The sequence below is a fragment of the Populus alba genome, chromosome 1, assembly GCF_005239225.2.
Source record: "Populus alba chromosome 1, ASM523922v2, whole genome shotgun sequence".
In the NCBI taxonomy this organism is placed as follows: domain Eukaryota; kingdom Viridiplantae; phylum Streptophyta; class Magnoliopsida; order Malpighiales; family Salicaceae; genus Populus; species Populus alba.
Window position 1 is genome coordinate 46705061 of NC_133284.1, and position 20245 is coordinate 46725305.

General features: G+C 36.3%; 2 protein-coding genes across 2 annotated transcripts; both read right to left on the reverse strand.

Moving 5' to 3' along the window:
* Positions 1–5345: 5345 nt before the first annotated feature.
* Positions 5346–5822, reverse strand: LOC140955271 (uncharacterized). Its single transcript, XM_073407504.1, has one exon. It carries the CDS (start codon positions 5820–5822, stop codon positions 5346–5348), a length of 477 nt encoding a protein of 158 aa, XP_073263605.1.
* Positions 5823–6810: 988 nt separating this feature from the next.
* On the reverse strand, positions 6811–7544 carry LOC118063061 (uncharacterized). Its single transcript, XM_035076970.2, has 2 exons — positions 7310–7544; positions 6811–7117 (listed from the first exon to the last, which is right to left on the reverse strand). The coding sequence occupies exons 1-2, from the start codon at positions 7445–7447 to the stop codon at positions 6911–6913; spliced, it is 345 nt and encodes a 114-aa protein (XP_034932861.1). The 5' UTR covers positions 7448–7544; the 3' UTR covers positions 6811–6910.
* Between the last annotated feature and the right edge of the window lie 12701 nt (positions 7545–20245).

Genomic DNA, 20245 nt, shown 5'->3' on the forward strand with positions numbered 1-20245 from the left:
CCCAGGGGACGGCTGAACCTTGAGGTCTGAGTGAGGCGTAGGCATTTGAAGTGAACCGTCCTTCTCTCTGATCCCAGCCTGTCATCAGCTCAATAACCTGTGAATGTCCTCCATAGGCTCCAACGAGTTGATTTTTTAGAGTAATGATGGATTTCCACAGTGGGGATGAAGTTTTTTGGCTCTGAGCGTTCCAAATTGAGTGGGTGTGAAGGTAAAAGTGGTGTAACCATCTAAGCCATATGGAATCCTGCTTCAGGTGGATGCTCCATAGTTGTTTTGCTAGAAAACTGTTGTTACAGGCTTGAATATCAAGTACCCCCAGGCCTCCTTCATTTTTCGGTAAGCATATAGTTTTCCAAGCCACAAGAGCAGACTTACTCCGGGATACATTTCCTGTCCACAGGAAGTTTCGACACATGCAGGTGATTTGCTTTATAACAACTTGCGGCATAGGAAAAATAGCAACCCAAAATTGCACCATACTGTGTAAAACTGACTTGATTAGCTCCAGTCTACCCGCATAGCTAAGATGTTTGCCCACCCATACTTGAATAGCCATTTCCAATTTGTGAAGAAGAGGAGAATACTGACTTGCTAGAAGCCTGTGTGGGCTTAAAGGAACCCCGAGATACCTAAATGGAAAGGTGCCTTCAGAGAATCCAGTGCCTGATAAAATGGCTTGCTTCATACTGTCCCCTACGCCTCCAAAATAAATGGATGATTTGGAGGTATTAATATCCAGACCAGACGTTTGCCCAAAGGTCTTCAATGACTGCATCAGTGTTTGAACCGAGCCCTTGTCCCCACGGCAAAGCAGGATAACATCGTCAGCAAAAGAGAGATGGGAGATACCGAGAGGCTTGCATGTCGGATGAAACCGGAATGAAGGATTCTGATGTGCTGAGTTGAGTAGTCTAGAAAAATATTCCATGCAGGTGATGAATAAGTATGGTGATAGGGGATCCCCTTGCCGCACTCCACATTTTCCAGGAAAAAACCCAAACAGCTCTCCATTAACAACCACTGAGTAGGAAGCTGTTTCAACACATGTCATCACAAGATGCACAAACCTATCTGGGAACCCAAGGAGAAGCAGCAGATGGCGCAAGAAAATCCATTGGACTGAGTCAAATGCTTTTCTGAAGTCAATTTTTATCAGACATTTAGGAGATGTTCTCTTCCTTTCATAATGCCTAATCAGCTCCTGTAAAAGATTTATATTATCAGTCATGCGACGACCCCCCAGGAAAGCATTTTACGTGGAGCTGATGATACCAGTAAGGGCATGCCCCATTCGGTCAGCTAGGATTTTTGAGATGATCTTGTAGACTACATTACAGCAAGAGATGGGCCTGAAGTCACTGGTATTTGAAACATGGGCAGATTTCGGCACCAATGCAATAATAAAGTGATTTGTCTGTTTTAGAAGTTGTCTTGAGTGAAAAAAATCATGCATTGCAGCACATAAATTCTGCCCCACTACTTCCCAGGATTTCTTGAAAAAGAAAGAAGAGTACCCATCAGGACCCGGGGATTTATCATTACCAATGCTAAAAAGAGCCAGTTTGATATCATCGTTTGTAACAGCTGCTAGTAAGGAAGCTTGCAAAGTAGCATCAAGCCTACGACCCCTGGAGACAACAGATTCATCTATGGGGGGAGTGGTACGAGAAGTACCTAGGAGCTGTTGGTAGAAGCTGACAAAAACATCCCCTACCTCGGCCATGGAAGTTGTGAGGGATCCATTGCTGCGACATATAGCAGGAATATAATTCTTCTTGTGCCTGTGGTTCATCAATGCATGGAAGAAACTAGTCCCTCTGTCACAGTCCTTGAAAAAATTGCATTTTAGTTTCTGACTATAGAACATTTTCTCTGCTGATTTTAGATTGATAAGGTCTAGACGGAGCTTTTTATCCCTAGCCAGAAATTGTTCATTGTCCTTGTCATTTTGTAAAAGGGATTGATGCTGCTCCAGATCAGCTTCGGCTCTACAGACTCTCTCAGAAATGTGAGAAAAATGAAGTTTATTGAGTTGCTTTAGAGGGGCCTTGAGGAGTTTTAGGCGCCTGCATAAAACAAACATAGGAGAGCCGTAGACTGCTGCGCTCCATTGCTCTGAGAGGAGATGCTTAAAATCTGTATGCTCAGCCCACATGTTGAAAAACTTGAAACTAGCATGCCTTCGTTGATGTAGAGGCCCAATGCAAACTGAAATGGGAGAGTGATCTGAGAAAGCACCTGGGTTGCTAAAATGCACTTGAGCTGATCGTTGAAGACCCGACCAGTATGGATTCACCAAGACCCTGTCTATTTTGCTCCATATATTCCCATTTGTCCAAGTGAATTTGCATCCTGTATAGTTAAGGTCAGAGAGACCTAGCACAGAGCAGCAAGTTCTAAAGTCAGAAACTTCATAGGAGGATACAGGTTCGCCATTATGTTTATCATTTTGAGATAAGATAGAGTTAAAAATCGCCAAGAATAATCCAGGGAGAGTTTTGAGCTCCATTTTCTGCAAGTCTTCCCAGAGACCTCTGCGAGCAAATAACAGTGTTATACCCATAGACAAAAGTTGCAAGGAAAACACACTGGTTCACAAGGCTGCTTATTGTGACATGAAGTCCCTGAGCAGTAAAAGCATTGAGCTCAACCTTAACAGTGGAGGGATTCCAGAAAATCAAAATGCGTGCAGTGTTGGCAGCTGCAACATTTGACAAAAATTTCCAATTCTTTAACCGGATTTTGTGCATGAAAGAGATTCTAGAAGTAGTCAACTTTGTTTCTACAAGTCCACAAACATCTAACTTATTCTTTTTCATGAGGTTTACTACCTCATGTTGTTTGAGAGGGTTGTTGAGTCCTCTCACATTCCAGCAATGGATTTTCATGGATGAGGAATGGTGGGAGAGTCCCCACCACTGCCAGATGACATATTAAAATTTCTTTGCAATGAGCTCCTGGTGAGCATACCCATTGCAGCTTTGTGTCTTCTGGTTTTGCCATTAGCATCAGCTGAAATTGCAACTTCCTTCCCTTTGGCAGGTGAAGGGAATTCCCTTCCGCTTTGACTACGCTGCTTTTGGTTACGAGTCCTGACCCCACACTGGTCACCAGTAGTAGTTGCCGATGGTGAGGAGCTGTGAGCCTCACCATCACAAGAAGCAATGGGAGGGGGCTGGACATCACCTATGCAAATGGGAGGAACATTCACAGGATTACTAACCAAAACCGTATCTCCTGCAGTGGTTGCCACATTATTTGTTCTGGTGGGGGAGGAAGCCGCACCATCACAATAATTCACTTCCAGCGGTGCAGTGGGAGCAGTGGAAGGACACTGAGCTTGACCAACACACGGGGCTGTCACCGATGGGTCTGTTTGAGAGGAGGTCTGAACGGCTCCTGTGCAAGCATGAAGAGAGGGGGGAGCCGGGGAAGTAAGCACTGGCTCAGAATCATCCACAGCCTTCCTCTTTTGCTGCTTGCTAGATTTGCGAGAGACAACGGTAACCCAACCAGCAGAATTGTCAAGAGCAGCGTCTGCCCTAGTGGTGACCTCAGGAGCTTCTTGAATGCTATTGAGATGGCCTTGCGCCGTTGGAGGAAAAAACTGGGGAATGCCTTCAGAAGCCTCTTGAATATTATTGTCTTGGGGATGGCCTTGCACCATTTGAGGAGGAGGAGGTTGGGGACCCAACCTGCCAGAAACAGTTCCTTTATCTACGCCAGCCTGAGGTTGGGGTTGAGGGCAAGGTACCTTGCTGGTAGTGGCAGCAGCCTTGGAACAAAGGAAACGAGTGTGGCCAAGGACATGGCAGAAGTTACAATACTTGGGCAGGGTCTCGTATACAATTTTTTTGCTGCAAAGTGGACCCTTCAGGCAAAGAAATCTTCACATTGTGATTGAGTTCCTCAAGGAGATCAATTTCCACCAGTACTCTGGCATAGGACATACGGGCTAGATTTGAAGTAAACTGATCACATTGGATGGGTTTTCCAATAACGCTGGCTATTTTTGATAGACAAACTGGGGACCAGCAGCACAATGGAAGACTTGGAAATTTTATCCAAACTGGCACCCGTGACATCTCTGCACTAGAGAAATCAAAATATTTTGTCATTTGCCTAAGAACAAGTGGCCGGCCATAGACTAAATAGGGTCCCCCACGAAGGACTGCAAGTTTGTCCTCCTCTGATTTGAAATGGTAAATCAACCAGCCAGACTCATGGATAGTCAGCGTGGCCTCACACTTCCAGTTAGTGGCGATAATTCTTTGAAGCGCTTTGAAGCCAGGATTTTTCCCAGAAACATAACCCAATTCAATAATTTAAATTACATATAAAGTCAGGATTTTTCCCAGACATATAAAGTACATATTATTGCTTAAGGAGGTTGTGCTCATTGGTCCATATATGTCTAAGTGGACTAACTCCAGCTTATGAGTTGCTCTTTTAGATATACCTTTAGGAAATGGTTGTCGGTGTTGCTTTCCCAATTCACAGCTTCCACATGTATGAGCAGTAACATGAATTTCAGACATGTTTTCTACCATTCCAGTATCATACAACAACTTTAATGAATTAAGATTGTAATGACCAAATCTTTTATGCCAAAGAATGTTTTCATCAATATTAGCACTAAACACATGTCCTTTAATAGCATCAAGCTTCAAATCGAAGCTATTACCATCCATTTTTATTTTTGCTATCTTTGAATTATGTGTATTAGTGATAAAGCAAAATTTCTCTTTAAAAGAGACTTCATAACCATTTTTGAGCATCTATGCAACATTAAGGAGATTTTGATCTAGTTCTGGAATGTAAAGAACATTTGTGATGGTTTTAATACCTTTATTTGTGCTGACCGCAACAGTGCCTTTTCCCTTAGCTTGCAGAATATCTCCATTTCCCAACTTGATCTTCGGTTGAACTGATTTGTCAATAGAAGAAAAGATTGACAGAAACTTAGACATGTAACTTGTGCAGCCATTGTCTATAAGCCATGTATTTAGTTTAGAAGTATTGCTAGCTTATGATGCTATAAACAAATGTTGTTCATCATCTTTGCCTTCTTCAAAAACATTTGCTTGTTGTTGTATTTATTGTTGTGATTGTTTCTTCTTGATTCTGCAAAATTTCTCACTATGACCCAGATTATTATAGAACATACACTGGAGAGAAGGTTTACCTTTAAACCAGCAATCTTTCTCTATATGGTTAGTTCTTCTGCAATAAAGGCATGGTAAGAAAATCTATCTTCTTGAAGGTGTACTTGTTTTCCTTTTAGAAAACTTGACAAGTTTGTTTCTTGGCAGGTTACCAGCACTCATTCCCTTGTTGTTTGCTTAGAAAGCCCCTTCAACAGCCTCATCATCTCTCATATTAACCCTTTGCTCCTGAACATGAAGTTTGCTAATTAACTTTGCAATAGTAAGATATTGCAAATCGCAAGATTCGTATATTGCAGAGATCTTGGCTTCAAACTTTTGTGGGATTGACATCATAAGTTTTTCTACTACCTTATGATCTTCAAATGTATTTCCAAGGAGTCTCATTTGATTTACAACATCCATTAATCTGCCAGAGTAATCTTTGACAGATTCATTGTCTTTCATCTTCATCAACTCAAATTCCCTTTTAAATGCAAGAAGTTTAACTGCTTTGACTCTTTTGTTGCCTTCAAATTCAATTTGGAGCTTATCCCATACCTGTTTTGGTGTTTCTAGATTCATTATCTTCGTGAAAATATGATCTGCAAGTCCAGAATGTAGGCAAGTAATGGCTTTGTCCTTCTTGAGTTTTTCTTCTTCATGTGCTTTCATTTGAGCAATTGTAGGATTTGCAATTAATGGTGGTGGATCAGAATCAGTCACCACAACATTCCATAAACCTTGAGATCTTAGATAAAATCTTATTTTGACAGCTAAATATGATAGAGTTCACAACTAAACATTGGAATTGCATATGCAATATTGCTTGAAGAAGACATTGATAAAAACAGAAGGAAAATAACTCACTAGTATTTATGCTCACCCTCTCTGTGTTTAGCACTTAGAATACTCGCCTTACTCTCTCTGTTTTTATCACTTAAAAGAAAGAAAATGCTTGCCTCATAGCCCATAGGATTTATATGCTCTGATACCACTGTTAGAAATATTTAGTTTTGGAAACTAAAGTTTAAGTATAGGAGAAACATATTCAAGATAGGAGAGTTCAATAGAAAGATCAATATATTTCATTAATTTCGAATGCCTATATATAGGCTTATATAGAACTTGAAATGGATTGAAACTCTCAACAAACTTGAAAGATTATAGGAATTAAAAATAACAAATTGCAGCAGAATGTTACTGCTGCAAATCCTGAAGAATCAAAATATAAAATTCAAATAACATAATTGCACTTAACTCTATCTTACTCAAGGCATAATCTCATAATTCTAACATTAGATACTCCAACTTCAAGAGTCATTACTTTTCTACGTATTTTTTCATGTTGAATAGTAGCATAAAATGATACAGTATGGCAAAATATATTAATTGCCTCTTCAAACTTGAGTTACAATTCAATGCCTAAATCTTCTTGCTTTCAGCTTGCATTAGATTACTGTGATTATGATTATGATTATATCTATAAAATAAATTTATTTTATAATTAGCACCTATTACAACTCTCTCTATTTAAACCTGAAATCTTGTGCAGGCAAACCAAATTAAGTAAAACCAAACATAAGAGACGAAGCAACCGCAATAACATTTACAAAATCCCCAAAATCAATGGATCCTCATTTTCTATACCACAGAAAGCAGGTTACAAGAAAAGTAGAACTTGAAATGAAATATTTAGTCTATGCTATCCTAGTAAAGAAGAGAGATTCTCGAGATATCTATAGTAGTGAACCGAATGTTGCTTAGATTGTTTCCAAGGTTTCTAAGGATTCCAAGGCTTCAAACTGGTTTTCCTCTTGTTCTGGATAACCAGCAGAGCCCCTGAAGAGCAAAATTGAAAGGCTTCTAATCTGAAAATATATGAAACATCCAAAGCAGTGAGTCACAAATGAGCCAAAATCTCTTCCCACAATGCATTGCCACCCTGGTCCATACATCCTATCAAATTCCTGCATTAAACACAAGTACAAAACCATTTCAATATGCCTGGAATTCAACTTTGACATCCTAGCTAATAGCAGAACTTGGACGTTTAAGGTATTATTGGCCCCTACATGCATATCTATATCCAAATAAGTTCTTTGCTTAGTCTATATATATATATTCATTTTCCACATATATACATATTATATATAGCTCACCTTCTTAATAAGACGAGCTATGTCACTGGAGTCAGTGACATCAAAGAAGTCGAGGGCTTTGGTTGCAAGATCAAGTGCATCTTGTTGCATTGTTTGAAGCATATCGGTCTCACCAATAACAGCCTTGCCTTCTAGCATGGCTGATATGATTGTAGTTCAATACAAGGCTTTCCTGCGAAGAAACATGTGAGAGCTAGAGATGTTGGCAACTAAGAATTGAAGCAAAATGGACTAATTTTGGATTTTGGACCAAGTTCTGGATGAAGTAAGTACTAGAGGTGGTGGTGATGGGGATTTATGCTGGGTTGAGGAATAAAGGGTGGTGTTGGTGGGTCAGCCACGTATAGGATCCTTTCTTTGTGGTCAGTAAGTAATGCTGTGGAATTATGCTATTGGTGCATATCATCCTGATGAGCTTAATCGACCCTTTAATTTTGGCAAATGGCTCAAACTAGATTCTGGAAATGCAGGGGGTTGATAAAAGACGGAATTCATGCAAGGTTACAAAACTTTTAGGCCCCTTTCTATCTCTGACAGGTGGGCGTTTGTTTGTGGCCTGTCAATGGGAAATTGCTACGTGTCTTCCGACAAGATGTTAGCTCATGGTGATTTTGTCTAGTTCTCCCGTAGTCTAAGTGGATGTTTGGTAATGTTGTTGCGGGAGAGGTTCACCCATAACCACATATTTTAGTGTTTGGTAACAGAAAAAAAAAAGTGATTTTCACTAGCGATACCCATCAATTTTAACTGTTGCGCCACAGGTTCGGAGAAGCAGCATTTTGCTGCTTCTTGTGGTGAGATAGCAACCTCAACAGTGGAGCCATGCTCCACTGTGCACTGTTCACTAAGTAAACAGTGCGAGTGAATTTTAATTCACTGCACTGTTCACTTAGTGAACAGTTTTTTTTTTTTTAACTAGTGCACAAAGTTTTTTTTTTTTTTTCAAAAAACTAGTACAGTTAATTAATTCCACTCGTATTGTTCACGTGAACGTGAACAATTTCTTTTTTGTTTTTTTTAAAATTAGTTTAAGGTAAATTAAATTTGTTCGTACTATAATCTCAATTTTATTCATGATAATATTTTACTTAATTTTATTGCACGCATGATAAATCATGATAACTGTAGTTATTGTCAAATGAATTTTGTACGTAATGAAATTGTTGAGTTTTTTAAAAAAAAATTGTGTTTTACTTGAAAAACTAGTACTTAATATTATTTAATAACACTACATAAATTAGAAGGATGTCGCATGATGACGTAGCATTTGTGAAATTTGAATCGCAATTTTAATAATGTTATTGCCAAGCCCGGCCCAGTTAAAAAAAAATTCAGTTTTTATTTTTATTTTAACTGTATTCTATTCAAAAAATTAGAAGGAGATCGCTTGATAACGTAACAAAAAATTCAGTTTTTGTTGTTGCACGTTTAAGAAATCATGAAAAATATAGTCCTTGTTGGATAAATTTTGTATGTGATAACATTGCACATAGTTTAATGGAATAATAAAAGATATTTGATATCAATATTATTTATTTCATGATGTAATAACAGTAGTTAAATTTACAATATTTAAATTAAAAATCATTAATATTAAATATATATATATATATATAATATATATATATATATATTAATTATTTTTATAACCTCAATTTGAAAAGCATTTTTTTAACCAAACACATTAAACTACTTTTTCTTTAACCTCAATTTCAACCACAGTTTTAATCAAATACTTATTTTTTCAAACCAACCTCAACTAAAAGTACTTTTTATAAAACAACTTTTTTTTCAAACCACAACCACAACAGCTACTGGCAATATCAAACACACTCTATTTCTCCAGGACGGAAGGATGAGATTGATTGTTAATTTTTGTTGCTTGTAAAACTCATGCTAGGGTCGTGTTAAATATGATTTAACTATCTAAGAACAAGAAGCTTTGAGAAGATAAATTCAGGTTTTAAAGAATATAATAGAACTAATATTAAGGTGTATTTGGGATTGCGTTAATAGTGACGATTCAAAATGTTTTTTATTTAAAAATATATTAAAATAAAAAAATTTATTTTCTAAAAATTATTTTTAACATCGGCATATTAAAACGATTTGAAAATATAAAATTATTTTTAAATAAATTTGATGGAACGTAATTTGCACCATATTCACAAATATAGCCTAAAAAGTCGAGAATTAATTGATGGTGAAGATCAAGTGAAAAGTCTAATCAAAGAATATTAAAAAAAAATATATAATATCTTATAGTATTTTATTTTGATTTTTTTTTTATTCTTCTAATATATTTTTATATAAATATATTTTGTATATGTTAGAAATATTTGTTGGAGACAAGAGAAGTATTAAGATCACTAAAAACATGTTTCATTAATATAATACCACTTTTCTAGGATAGAAAGTAGCACTGTATTTTGATTTAAATTACAATACTCAGCATAAATATTTATATTAACGTAGGGATAATCAAGAGATTCTAGAAATATATACATCACTACATAAACTTAGAAAAAATAAAAATAAAAACATTTAAAATGTAAATTTTAAAATTAACTCTAATACTTCTTTTTTATTTTGAAAGTCTCCAAACTCTTGAAATTTAGAGTGTATTACAAGACAATTTTATCATGACTTGTTAATAGCATCTCATTGTTATCTTTTCAATTTTCTTTTTTTTTTAACAATCATTTTTGTTTAAACATGAGTGCTACTATATATATATATATATATATATATATTATAAAAGTCGTTATATTTCTCTAGTCAAATATTTTTTTTTCTTCTAGATTTGGCTTTTTAAACTAACCATTATATTTTGGCTCACTCTTCATCATGTCTTCTTCTTGTCATGGCTCATTGGTCATTTTTCATCTTCTCCTGAATCTTCATAAATGGGTATGACTGGTTAAGGTGAATAGCTTTGTGCGGCAACCATTAATGTACTCTAGATTCGTTATAGCACTAAAAAGAAGAAATAGGAGTAACGGCGAGAGTCATATTTCTCTGGACTTTTCTTTTCTTATAAAAGTCGTCATATTTCTCTAGTCAAATATTTTTTTTTTTTCAAGATTTGGCTTTTTAACTAACAATTATATTTTAGCTCACTCTTCATCATGTCTTCTTCTTGTCATGGCTCATTGGTCATTTTTCATCTTCTCCTGAATCTCCATAAATGGGTATGACTGGTTAAGGTGAATAGCTTTGTGCGGCAACCGTTAAGGTACTCTGGATTCGTTATAGCGCTAAAAAGAAGAAATAGAAGTAACGGCGAGAGTCATATTTCTTTGGACTTTTCTTTTCTTGAAAAGTCATTATATTTCTCTAGTCAAATATTTTATTTTATTTTTTCAAGATTTGGCTTTTTAACTAACCATTATATTTTGGCTCACTCGTCATCATGTCTTCTTCTTGTCATGGCTCATTGGTCATTTTTCATCTTCTCCTGAATCTCCATAGATGGGTATGACTGGTTAAGGTGACTAGCTTTGTGCGGCAATCGTTAAGGTACTCTGGATTCGTTATGGCGCTAAAAAGAAGAAATAGGAGTAACGGCGAGAGTCATATTTCTCTGGATTTTTCTTTTCTTATAAAAGTCATCATATTTCTCTAGTCAAATATTATTATGTTTTTCAAGATTTGGCTTTTTAACTAACCATTATATTTTGGCTCACTCTTCATCATGTCTTCTTCTTGTAATGGCTCATTGGTCAATTTTCATCTTCTCCTGAATCTCCATAAATGGGTATGACTGGTTAAGGTGAATAGCTTTGTGCGGCAACTGTTAAGGTACTCTGGATTCGTTATAGCGCTAAAAAGAAAAAGTAGGAGTAACGGCGAGAGTCATATTTCTCTGGACTTTTCTTTTCTTATAAAAGTCGTCATATTTATCTAGTCAAATATTATTATTTTTTTCAAGATTTGGCTTTTTAACTAACCATTATATTTTGGCTCACTCTTCATCATGTCTTCTTCTTGTCATGGCTCATTGGTCATTTTTTATCTTCTCCTGAATCTCCATAAATGGGTATGACTTATTAAGGTGACCAGCTTTGTGCGGCAACCTTTAAGGTACTCTGAATTTGTTATAATGCTAAAAAGATGAAATAGAAGTAACGGCGAGAGTGGGTCCCGTGACTTCCCGGCCAGAGGAGAGGTTTCAGTCAGTTGATGCCCCTTTTTCGGGCGACGACTTCCCTCTACCTTCCATCGGCTTAAAAGTGAAAAGGCGGGGGATTGGTGATCAAAGATTGTAGAAAGAAAAGAAGTGTAGAAAAACCTCTTTTTTTTTGTTCATATGTGGTCTTTTTTGTACCATATCTCATCTTTTGTGCAACAAGTTGTTAACTTGTATTAAGTCTCATTTTAAGGCATTTTTTATTTCTCTTGATGTAAGGTCTCAATTTTCTTGTTGGATACCGTCATCTTGCACCTCTAATTTTATTTTTGAAAATATTACTTGTTCATCCACTCTTTTTTCGGACATGTTTTAATTTCTCAAAATACTCGCTAGATTGAACTAGTTTTGATACCCTATATTTTAGGAAAAAGTTTCTATAGACTTGAACTTGAATTACAATAGTCAATATAAATATTTATACTAGTATAAGAATAAATCAAGAGACTCAAGAAATATATACATCACTAATACTTGTATACACACCTAGAGAACACTAAGCGAACTAAAAAAAACAACTTAAATGAAGACTTTAAAATTAACTCGATCTAACAATGTATAAAAATTTATCTGTGGATCAATACAATTGTATACTATTTTATTTTAGTACTTTGTGTATACATGGAACTAGGCTATAAAGCTAGAACCACGGCTTCTAAACCTCTTTTATTTGGGATTGTGATAATAGTAGCAGTTCAAAGTATTTTTTTATTTAGAAATATATTAAAATAAAATTTTGTATTTTTTAAAAAATAATTTTAATATGACCTTATCAAAACAATCTAAAAACATTAAAAACATATATTTTTTAAATAAAAAAATTCAAAATTTTTAAAAATATAATTTACACTATATCCCCCAACACACCCGAGCCCCCGTCCCGTAAAATGCATAATGCAATGAGTGTTTTTCTAGTGAGAAAACTTGCTGAAAACACAGAAACTTTTGGGAAAAGGAACTACAAAAAGAAGGCAACGTAGAATTCGCTGAAGCAGTCTAGGTTGCTAGTAACAGACCAAATGTCAAGTGAAGAGTGTTTTTTTTTTTTGTTTTTTTGTTTTTTTTTAGTTATGGTTGGGTAAGAAAAATATCCAGGCCCAATGATCCTGGTGCACTCAAGTCTTGTCATGAGGTGAGCAATATTAAAAAAAAATCAATATGCAATGTGAAGAATCATGCCACACAGTTCTGTCACTTTAGAGGGGGCAACATTTGATTTCTTCATATGTCGCCATGTCTAGTTGTTTAACAAACTTTAAACAAGTAATTGTAGACGGCAGTGGTTGGTGGCCAGTTTCAAGTTGTTCCAGCTAAACAGGACAGTGCTATTGGTTACTGCATTTTGTCCGAGAAGAAATTCAATCCCTACAGCTACAGCCCATTATAATTAGCTTGATAATTATTAAAAAATAATATAAATTATATTTTTAAAATTTTATATAATAATTTAAATTATTAAATTTAGATAGCTTTTTTATATGATATCAGAACTTTAATAACCAAACAGTTACGAATTTGAATTTTACCATTTATATTTATTTGATAAAAATTAAGTATAAAATAATATAAATCTATATAAATTTCAAGTTTAAAAAACTTTCATTTAAAATAATATATTAAAAAATAATATAAATTATATTTTAAAATCTCACTTAATAATTTTAACAATTAAATTAAATTATTAAATTAATATGATGCTTTCACACTAACTTGGCATTTGGCTACATAAATTTTCCCAAGTTATGGCGAAGAGCATCCCGTAATTAGCGTGCATCCATATATAGGGAACACCATGCGAGACTTGTCATTGTTTCTTACATGCACTAATCAGCAGGAACTGACATTGGGGCAAAAAAAACTTATTTTAAAAATTAGAGCTTATTTTATCTATAAACATATGCCAGTTAGTAAGAATCCCAAGCAATATTTACCAAAACAAAAGACAAAAAAAAAATAAAAAAAAATTTAAACCATTCAAGAATAGAAGAAGAACTTCTTTGTTGCCTACCTTCTCTCTTAACCACCAAACTTTCTCAACCTCCCTTTGATTTCTTTCAGTACAACTAATTTCTCCCCTTTCTCTTCTCTGCAGCGCTTCTCTTACATTTCTTTCTTTATTTTTGTGAAGGCAAACCGGAGGGGCAAGGGATTGTTGTCCCGCATTATAACAAAATGGCACCACGTCTCTTATCTTGCTTTGCCAAGGGAAACGATTCTTCTGCAAGAAACCAAAACCATGCAAATGTAACCGTTGATGTATCTGCGGAGGAGCAACACCGTGGTGGGGCTGTTTTGGTGGAGTTGTTTTCTTCTCAGGGATGTAAAACATCCCCGGAAGCTGAGTTGTTGGTTTCAAGGCTAGGGAGGGGTGATTTTCAGCTTGAAATGCCAGTTATTGTTTTGGCTTTTCATGTTGATTACTGGGATTATATGGGTTGGAAAGATCCTTATGGGGGTAGTCAGTGGACAGTTAGACAAAAGGCTTATGTTGAGTCTTTGAAGCTTGATACTATGTTTACACCACAGATTGTTGTTCAAGGGAGAACTCAGTGCGTGGGAAATGAAGAGGAGGCTTTGTTGTCGTCCATTGTCAATGCACCAAGGTTTCCTGCTCCCACTTTTCAGGTTAGATTTGTAACTCTTTTCCTCTCTCTTTGCTTTTTTTTATTATTATTATTATTATTATTATTTTGGCCTTTTAGGGATGGATCTTGTAATTTCGATGCAAAGGGGTAAACTGATAGCTATTGCTTTATAGAGACAGAAACTAGACGTCGTAAGTCGGAGAAAACAAATTTTCAAACGCAAAAAAAATATGGTATTACTAAAATATATACTGAAAAAAAGTAGTTTTTAATTATAAATTTAAAATAAATTAGATGATTTTATTTAATAGTGTAATGTGTGATGTACGAGAGTCAACTTAAGTTGACATTCAAAACTAACAAGAATAATTAAAAAAATAATTAAAAAATTTAATTTCTAATTAATTTGATGTTAAATGATAATAATAAAAATAAATAAATACTTGATTAAAAAAAACTCACTATGTAAGTCTTGTACATGATCAGATTCAATATATTTTTTAATCTCAGATATTATTTAATTTTCACTTAATAGATTTATATAACAATAAAGCATATAAAAACTTTTTGTATGAATTAATTTTTTTAATAAAATACATGACATGCACATGTAACTAAGATAGAAAAAATAGATAATTGATAATAAAAGATAAATTGCTTTCTTTTTTTTTAGTTTTAAGTTAAATAAAATAATATATCATTAATAAAAAATGATGAGATTTGATTTAAAACAAAATAAGGCATAAAAAATAAATAAATGATGATGATGATGATAATGATGATGATGATGATGATGATGATGATAATAATAATAAAAGTAGCAACAACAACTAGAATGTTATGGTGTGACTCGTTAAAAACCTATGATTCGGGGCCTATTTTTTTTATAAAAAAAGAGCCAATCGCTCATGCTTGCGTGCATGGGCTTTTTTTTTTCTTTTAAAGGGGTAAATACCTTTATTTTTTATATAAAAAATAGCTAGCTAGTACATTGCTTGCTATGACAAATGACATGTTATCTACCCGTTCAAATTCTACCCATAACTTGGTAGCTAAAAAATTGAGGTAGTGGGGTTTTTTACTCAAAAAAGTTATTTTAACTCAAAACACCCTACAAACACTCTTAGGACATCTTGAAACTAACTTATCAACAAAAAAAACTCGAACAAAAGGCTCAAAATTAGAAAATCAAACCAAACAAAATTTATTATTCTTGACTTAGATCTATTTTTTAGATAATATTAATGTTTAGAACAACCAATTAATAAGACTTTCTTCACCTAATGGAACTTGTTAACACAAATTTCAAATCATTTTAGTGGTGAAAATAGGTGTAAACGATGAATTTTTATCTCTATAATATCAAAATCTAAAAACTCTTTCTTTCCTCAAACAAACCAAAAACAAAAAAATGAGAAAAATAAAGTTGTTTTAATATATATAAATGTAATTTGATCCTTTCTTATATTTAAAAAATTTTGTTAACCAAGGATGTAAACTATAGTTTTCTCAAACTAAATAGACAAGGCAACTTCTAATAAATGATAGGATGTTAGGGGTAATTTTCTTTTCTATAATTTATGAATCTTGTTTATAATTGTTGATCAAATCATGCCTTATTATATGAGTAAAGTGGCCTTGTTTAGCATCCCCTTTTATACTTGCTTATTAAAAAAATAAAAGGGAATGGAAAATCATTGTACACATACACTTTTATTACTATTTATCATAACAATATAATTATCATTTTTCCCTTTCTAAAATAATCAATTGTCTTGGTGCTGAGGTATTTAGATATTTAAATCTTTTCACAAACCCGTTGATTATTAAAGAATTGATCAAGGGTAGGGTTATCTTTTTTTCTAATCACAATAAAATAAATAAATTATCCTTTATGCCAAATGTCGCACCCCAAAAAAAAAATCCAGGCGCACGGCAATCGGCTGGCGATTTTTCTCGTTGTTGCGTTTGCTTTGAATTCGTTCGTGGGAGTCGCCACCTAGTAATTTATTAAAGGCTACTAGGAAACCTGATGTACTGGTCTTGTCAGAGATCATGGGTAGGGGACTGGTTGTTGTTAGGGAAGGTATTAGCACCCCTAACACACCCTACCTGAGGTAAGCTGCTTCGTGTTCTGATGTGATTTGAAAATTTAAAATATTAATTAAATTCTTAGGCTTGAATAAATCAGTTATTAAATCCCCGAATATATGTAGAAACTTGTCCTCATATTTTCATGGAAAATACAACTTGATTTTATTTGTCTTTGAGATATTTAACCATATTTAAATTATCAATTAAATCTTTTTATCTTTTTATTTTTATTTTTATAATTCAATAACATAAATAAAAAATACAAACACACACATTCACATTTCACTATTTTTGCTTCTTTTCTTTTCTTTTCTTTTTCTTTTTCTTTTCTCTTTCCTCCACAATACAAATACAAATACAAACTCAAAACAAATAAATAAAAATTACATTAATTAATTTAAAATTTACAAAAAATGGTCCCTAAAAATCTAGAATTTGCAAGGGAGGACTTCTGGACCCGCAGCAACAGTAGCGGCGCGTTTTCCCACTCGCCTCCGCCACTGGCGGCGCGTGGGTTCACGCGCCGCCGCACAAACCCAGCAGCATGGGGGGGCTGGATCGACTCCCCCTTTTCAGTCTCCCAACGCCGGCGGTGAGGACCGCCGTTACCTGCAATAACAGAAAACGCACAACACAGTCGATTTTAATCTTTGATTTCTTTGTTTTTGAAATCTGCTTCGGTTTTTTCTTTTGTTTCTTCTTGTCCGATCTGGCTTCTCCTTCTCTGTTTTAGGCGGCGGTGGAGTTGTGGGTGTCGCCGCTGCGGTCCAGGCGTTGATGAAGGGACTCGACCGGTGCTTGGTGAGGAAGAAGACGCTGCTGCTGGCTGGGTCGGTCGAGAAAGGAGAAGGGGTCCGTTGTGGCCCGCGACCGCTGGAGCTGCCGTGGAGGTGGGAGAAGAAATGAGCCGCTGTGGGGGTGGTCTTCTGTGTCGGTGAGTGGTGGTTGTCGCTGTTGATGGCTGAGAAAGGAGTCGACTGGAAGAGAGGCGAACTCGTGGGGAAGATGGAGGCCGGTTCGGGAGCTGCGAAGAGCAAAGGGAGCAGCTGAGAGGGAGGATTTGTGGAGGAGGGAGCTGATTTGTGGCTGAAAGAGGAGAGAACCGGCTGTCTGCTGCTCCGGTTTTGTTGGCTGGAAAAGGAGAAGAAAATGGGGCCAGGACTGGAAGAGTGAGGGGGCCGGAGATGGAGTTGGCTGTGTGTGGGGGAGAGAAAAATCAACGTGGGGGGGGGGGGTCGGCGGCTGTGATTTTGGAAGATGAGAAGAAAAAAAAAAATGGCCGGCTGGTGGGGGATGTTAGGATACTGGCATGCAAACCCGACAAGACAAAAGGCTAAAATGAGAAATGAGACACACAAGAATTTACGTGGTTCACCCAATTAGGCTACGTCCACGGGCAAGTATAGAAGGATTTTACTAAGTAATGTGGGAATTACAACCTCTCTCAAATAATAGGAGAACAACTAAGAATCTCTCTATTACTAGGAGAAAACACCTCACTTACTCTCTCACAAATACCTCACAAATTTGTGGGATTATTTTCCCTCTTCACTCTCCTCTTCCTCTCTTGTTTCTCTCTTATGGTGTGTTTACAATGCTTGGATGCATTGCCTATTTATAGGCAAACATCCATGCAAATACAAGGGGTAGGCAAGTTGCACAAGTTTGGCACAAGTTTGGTGCCTACAATTTGTGACTAAGGAAGGATGGCTTCACCACCATTGTTGACTCCCACCATTGTTGACTTAGGTGGTTGGTTTCACATTGGTTGGTTTCACATTCTCCCACTTGAAGACTTTGATGATTGAATCAAGTCTTCACACTTCATCATTTGTGATTCTTCTATCCTTTCAATACTTGCCATCTTCATGCTGCTTACGTTTCTGCTAGGCCACAAGAGGATCTGCACCATATATACTTATCAGTGTTGACTGGTTTGGTTAAAGCATCTGCTGGGTTTTCCTTTGTGTGAACCTTCTGAAAATCCACACTTCCATCTTCCACCACTTTCGCGAACAAAGTGATACTGAACATCTATATGTTTTGTTCTTGAATGAAACGCTGGATTCCTTGCAATATGCAAGGCACTCTGACTATCACAATACAAAAGAATCTTCTCTTGTTTGTGCCCGAGCTCCTCCATAAGTTTCTTCATCCATATTGCTTCCTTACAAGCTTGTGTAGCTGCCATATACTCAGCTTCTGTTGTGGATAACGCTACAACAGTCTGAAGTTTAGAGACCCAGCTCACAGCTCCTCCTGCAATTATGAACACATAGCCTTGTAGTGGATTTTCTTTTCTCAAGGTCACCAGCAAAATCTGAGTCAACATAACCTCTGATAGTAAATTCTGATCCTCCATAACATAATGCGGCATCTGAGGTACCCTTGATGTATCTCAAGATCCTCTTAATAGTATTCCCAATGCTCTCTACCAGGATTTGCCATGTATCGACTAGTTTGCTCCCACTGCTTGTGCAATGTCTGGTCTTGTACATATCATGGCAAACATTAAACTTCCCACTGCTGATGCATACGGTACTCGAGACATCTCCATCCTCTCTGCTTCATTGCTAGGAGACATACTTGAGGATAATTTGAAGTTAACAGGAAGTGGGGTGGAAATTGGCTTACAATCTTGCATGTTGAAGCGTCGCAAGATCTTCTTTAAATAATTCTTCTGAGAAAGCCAAATCTTCCTCTTACTTCTATCTCGGTGAATTTGCATCCCTAGAATCTTGTTTGCTGGTCCCAAGTCCTTCATATCAAACTCCCTAGCCAACTGTGCCTTCAATTCTTGGACTCGATCTTTGTTGGGGCCTATTACCAACATGTCATCCACGTACAACAACAGAATGATGAAAACATCATTTTCTTCAAACCTCTTGTAATACGTACAATGGTCTGAACTGAGTCTGTTGTACCCAAGGCTAATTATGAAGGAATCAAATCTCTTGTACCAACACCTCGGCGCCTGTTTGAGACCGTATAGAGATTTGTTCAACCTGCAAACCAAGTTCTCCTTGCCTGTTTCAGCAAAACCCTCTGGTTGGAGCATATAAATTTCTTCTTCAAGTTCTCCATGAAGAAATGCAGTTTTCACATCTAACTGCTCTAAGTGAAGATCAAATATAGCACACATTGCCAAGACTACTCTGATTGTAGTAAGTCGTACCACTGGAGAAAATATCTCATTGAAGTCTATTCCTTCTTTCTGAGCATATCCTTTCACCACCAATCTTGCACGATACCGCTCCACTTGATCATTTCCATCACGCTTTATCTTGTAAACCCATTTGTTGCCAATGGCCTTTCTTCCTTGTGGTAGCGGAACAAGATCCCAAGTGTTATTCTTGTGCAGAGCTTCAATCTCCTCTTGCATTGCTGTCATCCACATAGATACATCTGTGCTTTTGATAGCCTCATGGAAAGTTGATGGCTCTCCATCCTCTGTTAGAAGACAGTATGCAATGTTGCTCTCAGTAACATATTCTGAGTGCCAAGCCGGTGGTCTTCTTTCACGAGTTGACCGTCGAACTTCAGGAGTTTCAGACTCTATTTGTTCTTGTTCTTCATGCTCTGGTACAGCTTCAGAAGAAGTATGATTCTGAGTATTTTCCATCTGGACTTCTGTAGTCTCCTTTAAAATGCTATTATTTTCTTCCATTTGCATTTTATCTTCTGCAAATATGACATCTCTACTGATGACTACCTTGTGGGCAGTGGGATCCCACAAGCGATACCCCTTCACTCCATCAGCATACCCCAAGAATACACATTTTCTGGATTTTGAATCCAGCTTACTGACCTCTTGAGTATTGTACATCACGTACACAGGACTTCCAAATATATGCAATCGAGAATAATCAGCTGGCTTTCCAGTCCACATCTCCATCGGTGTCTTCAACTCAATTGCAGTAGACGGAGATCGATTTATTACATAACAGGCGGTATTGACTGCTTCTGCCCAGAATGACTTTTTCTAGACCTGCAGCCTTCAACATTGCTCTTGTTCTTTCCAATAGAGTTCTGTTCATCCGCTCTGCCACTCCATTTTGTTGTGGAGTG